This window comes from Podarcis erhardii, assembly GCF_964252035.2.
Source record: "Podarcis erhardii genome assembly, chromosome: 13".
Classification (NCBI taxonomy): domain Eukaryota; kingdom Metazoa; phylum Chordata; class Lepidosauria; order Squamata; family Lacertidae; genus Podarcis; species Podarcis erhardii.
Window position 1 is genome coordinate 10,118,630 of NC_138502.1, and position 6,479 is coordinate 10,125,108.

Genomic DNA, 6,479 nt, shown 5'->3' on the forward strand with positions numbered 1-6,479 from the left:
TAAACATTTAGTGTGGTTATTCGAGGTTATGGCAAAATTTCATTCTATCAAATCTAAGATGCAGATCCACACATTATTCTCCTTAATTTCTTTCTAAGTAAACAGACAAAAAATATGAGGATTTAGAATATCTATTTATTGCCCTGATGGTAAAGAAAAGCAGTACAAATATGTGGCTGAGAAAACAAGGTATTAAAAAGTCAGAGGGTGCTTGACCACTGCAAGTTGGTTCAGAAATATTGTCTTCTCAATGAGCGTTCATGCCATAATTCTCATCTATTTCACATAGCACATTTTCACAGCAATTACGAAAGTAGTATTATGGAGTTGGCAATTTTATGGTGACTTCTGATGGGGATAATGGGGAACTGCAGATTACTTACAGGGCAATTTTTGCTGGCATCACAGATTTTAAAAGGATTACTCCAATATGGCACTGACAGTTAAAATTGCATTTGCATTTTCCTGAAAAAATGAAAAACACAAAAGTACCATAGACCTCATTTCTAATTAAAATATGACATAGATGAATGACCCAGAATTTGTCAATTCTTCCTTCTGAGTTGCTCCTTGCTATTCAACTCAGGCTTCACCATAATAATATAACATTTAGGTGAAAATATACAGCCTAGTAAACCAGCACTGGAGGCCAAGATGGAGAAGATCTCCACAGCCACCATATATTTTCCTTTGGTGCTTAAGTAAGTTGGAACAAAGGACAGCCACACACTGCAAAATACCACCATGCTGAAGGTGATAAACTTGGCTTCATTAAAGCTGTCAGGTAACTTCCTGGCTAGGAAGGCTACAGAGAAGCTGACAATGGCCAGCAAGCCCATAAACCCCAAGACACAGTAGAACATGGTGACTGACCCTTCATTACATTCCAGAACAATTTCTTTACTCATTGAGTGCATGTCTGAATCTGGGAACGGGGGAGAAGTTGCCAGCCACACAGTACAAAGAGCAGCTTGAATCAAGGAACAGGAAAGGAGAATGAAAATGGCCTGTTGTTTTCCCACCCATTTCCTCATGCTGGAACCTGGTTTGGTGACCATGAAAGCAAGGACCACAGTGATTGTCTTGGCCAACACACAAGAAACTGCCACTGAAAAGATGATGCCAAAAGCTGTTTGTCGAAGGAGACATGTCACTTTCTCGGGTCGACCAATGAATAGAAGAGTACAGAGGAAAGAAAGCAAGAGGGAGATGAGGAGAGTGTAGGAGAGGTTGCGGTTGTTGGCTTTGACTATGGGAGTGTCCCGGTGCCTAATGAAAATCCAAAGCACCAACCCTGTGATTAAAGCAAAAGAGAGAGAGAAACAGGCCAAAGAGATCCCCAGTGGTTCTCCATAAGACAAGAAACTTATATCTTTTGGAATGCATGAATCCTTTTCCACGTTTGGGTAATGATCTTGTGGGCACTGAAAGCATTCATCCATGTCTGAAAAAGAGAAGCCAGATTTCTATACAGCATTTATATGAAGTACAAAAATGGAGAAATGTAGTTAGAATGAAAGTGGCCATGCTGATATCAGAAATGCAAGTTTACAGTCCGCTCACATAATCACACTAACAACTTGTGGAGAGATTTTCCATGGGCCACACATGTCTTTGGAAGCCCAGTAGTATCACCTTGCAAGTATTAACAATTGGAAAGGATCTGAAACATGTCTATTTCCGCTTTATGTTAATTCTGAACGTGTGTTTTTAACCATCATTTCATCCATTTTTATTTCAGCATTTATGTGAAGTACAAAAATGTACCAATTTAGTTAGGTGAAAGTTGCCATGCTGATATCAGAAATGCAAGTTTGCAGTCTCCTCATGCAATGCTCCATGGGCCACACATGTCTTTGGAAGCCAAGTGGTATCACCTCACAAATACAGTGGTACCTCTGGTTACGTACTTAATTCGTTATGGAGTTCTGTTTTTAATCTGAAACTGTTTTTAACCTGAGGTACCACTTTAGCTAATGGGGCCTCCTGCCGCTGCCGCGAGATTTCTGTTCTCATCCTGAAGCAAAGTTCTTAACCCGTGGTACTATTTCTGGATTGGTGGAGTCTGTAACCTGAAACATATGCAACCTGAAGTGTATGTAACCTGAGGTACCACTGTACTACCAATTTGAAAAGATCTGGAACATGTCTATTTCTTCTTTATGTTAATTCTGAATATGTGTTTTTAACCATCATTTCCTCCATTTTTATTTGTGCATTAATCTGGATATTCCTACTAAAATACATATTTAAATGTATGTGGTGCTAGATTTAGATTGCTGAGAACTCTGTTGAACAACATTTAAGTGAAGGGTCAGATCCAATCAATATAGATGTTCTAATCTGCACCTTTATCTAATAAATGTTCTTTAAATAATTTCCTACCAGAATCTGCAGATATTTAATTCCTCCAAAGCTCTCAGCATCACTGCCTCCACCAAGTTTCAATAAATTATTAGGATTGGTATTAGTTCTACCATGGTGTTAAGTGAATCATGGTGTTGACTAGGAGAGCACTGAGATCTGTAACAAAATTTTGCATTGTTGGAATCCCACTGTTCAGTATTTTCCATTCCACTTCATCTCTTATCATATATTCTTTTCTGCCACAACACATCAGTCTCCATTCCATAGTCATTTAACACACCATGTATTCATTGGGGGGAGGGGTGTTGCTGCAAGCCTAGTGCTTCTTCCAAGCAAGCTTGTATATCGCCATCTAGTGTTTGAACTCTGATTTTTCCCCCTACATGATGACTGGCACTCCAAGTGCTGAGATTCCTATTAGTACTCCAAACCCCCATATCAGCAGCCCCAGTCATCCTTAAATTCTGAGCATTTCCCATGAACATGATTTCCCTTACCCGTCTGGTTGGAAATCTTTCCTTCCGGACATGGAAGGCAATCATAGCAGCAAAATGGCTCTCCTTCCTTCTTTGCCTTATGATATCCCAAATGGCAATGGTCATTACAAAGAGAAAGGGGCTGTGCCTGTCCACAAATGAAAGAGGATCATGGTTTCTCCTTTGGAAATTTGCATATCAATAGTGTTCTGTATTATGGAAATCTGCTGAGCTAGCTATCTCATACAGACCAGCCAGTGGAGGTCTGGAGCCAGAAAGCTATTAAAGACCAACATTTCATTATCACAGTTACAGCCCCCTTTGGTTAATCTGCAATTCACAATTTCTCCACTAAAGGACATCAGAAAACTTCATCAAAAAAATTTTGTCTGTCACTTTCAAAGTACAGAATGCTCAGTGTGGACAACCTCTCTTGAGACATCGTGGCCCTTAATTCATTTTTAATTCTTTTGAGTCTTGAAAAACTCCTCTTTCCTGAGCAGTTAGTGACCATAAAGCTAAGAAATAGCCCCAAAATTGCTTCCACATTAGGAAAGGCCATCTGATTTTTCCCCCTTGTATATAATTTGATAAAGGTCTGTATGAGACAGAGAGGGATCTGCTGTAAGCCTAAGGCTTTGTCTCATGTTCAGGTGAAAGTGCAAAAGTACATCCATAAGTTTCAAGTCAATATATTCTGAGTATGCTTCCATCAACAGTTCAACACCTTGTTGAGTTTCTTGCTTAGATGCTATCAGAATAGCAAGAATCGAAAAACAATTGTCCAACATCCTGCACACAGTACTTCTTTTTAAATTGGCTTTAAGTGCATCTAATATAGGAATAAAGGATTTTATCCTAAACTTATTTCCTGAACAAAGTGCATCTAAGTCATCAGGTGCACTTCTGTCATTTCTTGGCTGCTCCCTCACTCTTTGTCCAGTATAGACTGTCCAACATCCCCCTCTCCCCCTGAGAGCGTGTTGGAGAGCTGTGTCTGTTCTTCCTGTGAATTAATGAGAGGCAATCTAGGGGAAGAAATGCTCTTTTCCACCTCTGACTGTAAGGAAAACAAGCCTTCATCCCTTTCTGTCTCCCCTCCCCCCAGCTCCCCATCTTCACTTTGACTCTGGGAAGGAAAACTCCTGAGACCCAATATTTGAATGGACCTTACCTGGTTAAACCTGCTGGGCCACACAAGGTCTTTTTCATGAATACTGAACGCTTCTTCTTGGGGAGCCATGGGCTCAACTTTCCCAACTTTGACTCTATGAAAAGATTGGTTTGGGAATGTGACCCAATTGACGATATCAAATACAGCCTCTATCTCTCCATATTCATTGAAAGAAACTTTTTCCCCAGCACTGTTGTTAAATGAGGTGCTGGTCACAAAGTAGTTGAGCTGAATTGGTGGGGGAAATGTGAGCAATTCATGAGGATGCAAAAGTATGATGAGTGATTTATTAAATCTGTTTATAGATTACCATAATAGTGTACTGTATAAGGAATTGCTACTTCTGGTCTGCAACTAGAAATATAACACAACATTAGAAAACAGCTACTAACTTTGCTCTAGAAGCATAGAAAGGCAATATTCCACTGGAAAGGACAATATTGTCTTTTCATCAGCAGCCATACATGCTTGATTCTATGACAATCTGTTAAGATGGGGAGTAGAAGATACCTAACTCAGGTAAGCATTTCTAAATCTCCTGATTGTTTTGTGCTGTTTGCCCTTAAAAAAAAAGCATATGGAAAATCAGAAAGAAAGAAAGAAAGAAAGAAAGAAAGAAAGAAAGAAAGAAAGATCCTAGCAAAAAAGTCATGTTGATGTTAAGTCTCAATAATCATAACTGTTAGCATGACTAAATCTGGATGCAACCAAATCAGATAAAAACAGCTGAATGACATGCTTCTATATTTAATTCATTCTGCTGAAATGCTCAAAAGAATAAACATGCTGTCTAAATATCTTAACATGATGTGTAAAAGACAATAAAGTGAATGCCAAGTGCATTTCTTTGGGAAGGTAAATTTAGGATTAAATTTCATATTATGACATTGTAAGCACAAAATATGTCAACTTGAAATGCTTATTCAAAGCGTATTCTTATGCTTAATGTTATTGGTTGAAAATAATAATAATAATAATCCAACACTTTGACCAGTCATTAAATGAAAGGCATTATGAGTGACATATGCATCTATATCAAACCAAATGGGGAGCCACTCAGGAACAACAACAGGTCTGATTCAGCAGGGATCCTTTTATGGTCTAAAGTTCTTAGTATGCTGAAGACATTACCTTCCACAGTTGCTGACTCAAAAGCTTCCATCTTCCTTCACCCACTCTTGCTCTGCGTTTGAATCTCAATGAACTCATTGCATGCAAAGCGTGTGCCACAGTATAGACTGCATTGTAGATGCTGTAGCTGTGGCCGGTCATGGTCATTTCAAAAACTGATGCAGGAAGATTCTCCAGCTTCTCCTCCCCACTGCAGATTTTTATATTCTCTCCATCTACCAGGGAAGCATTGAAAGAACAAAGAAATGCTTCTTCCCAAAACTCTCGGAAAAGGTTATCTTTGTTTTCCAAAGTAGGTTTTATTATCTGAAGAAATTTCTGGAAACCTTCTATCTCATGGGAGTGAACAGATAAGTATATATTACCATGAAGAAAGTCCACGCGCCATGTTCTCTGAAGGAGAACTGATGTGAAATCTATCTGGGATGTCATAATCCAGACTTTCCATGTTCCCTTTGCTGATTCATCCATAGTTTCTGAAAACCTGGGAAATGTTCTCAAAACTACCATGGTATTAATTTCGCCATGAATGATCATTGCATTAACAGTGCTATTGTGGATAAAATCATATGTTTTATACGCCTCTTCCGCCATATCAGGAATACTACTCGAAAAAGTCATCATGGGTATTCTTAATATGAAATCAAAGCAAATACCTCTCTGGATAAACATGGGAACCACAGTGTGTACAAACCTCTCTACATTATCATCATGCCCAGATAGGACCCCAATCCACGTCCACCTGAAATGCAGCAATAACTGGAGAATCCCTTTATACATATGGTCCACATCTGGAAACATCTGGTGGTATGGAACAGCTTCTGCTTTCCTATTTATCAGTGGGGCAGAGCCATATATAAACTAAAGAAAAAGAAAATTATTTAAGCAAGGGGAAATGGTATTGAAGAGGCTTGAACAAATCTTTTCAACAGTCACCACAGAGGAGAAATACATTGAAACTGCAAAGGCAGAGCTACGTTGGCCAAGTGGGTGCCCTCGTGGAATATTGCAGTGGAGTGTTCACTGGCATATTTCACATAATGTCAGTTTAATTCATAGGTATTTAACACAATAATGATTAAGTGTTTTGGATGATACCTCCCATCAGTCCTAGTGAGCATAGACAATGATCAGGGATTATGACATTTGTGGTCTGCATTATTTGCAGGGATCAGTCTTCACTGTCCTTGTTTGTACTAAGGAAATAAAACCTGAATTTAAAAATAATTGACATCTGTTAGTGTCTATGTAGTATATGTGTATGACTTAGTGGGATATTAGTCATAACTTAGATATTTATCATACTTTGAGGACACCTTCTGGTTAATCCT

General features: G+C 38.8%; 1 protein-coding gene across 1 annotated transcript; it reads right to left on the reverse strand.

The window, feature by feature from the left end:
• Positions 1-545: 545 nt before the first annotated feature.
• LOC309328409 (vomeronasal type-2 receptor 26-like) lies at positions 546-5,769 on the reverse strand (the record flags this gene model as incomplete). The annotated part of the gene is made up of 4 exons (XM_081838408.1): positions 546-1,444; positions 2,865-2,991; positions 4,018-4,245; positions 5,149-5,769. 4 exons carry the CDS (start codon positions 5,767-5,769, stop codon positions 546-548), a joined length of 1,875 nt encoding a protein of 624 aa, XP_081694534.1.
• Positions 5,770-6,479: the final 710 nt, after the last annotated feature.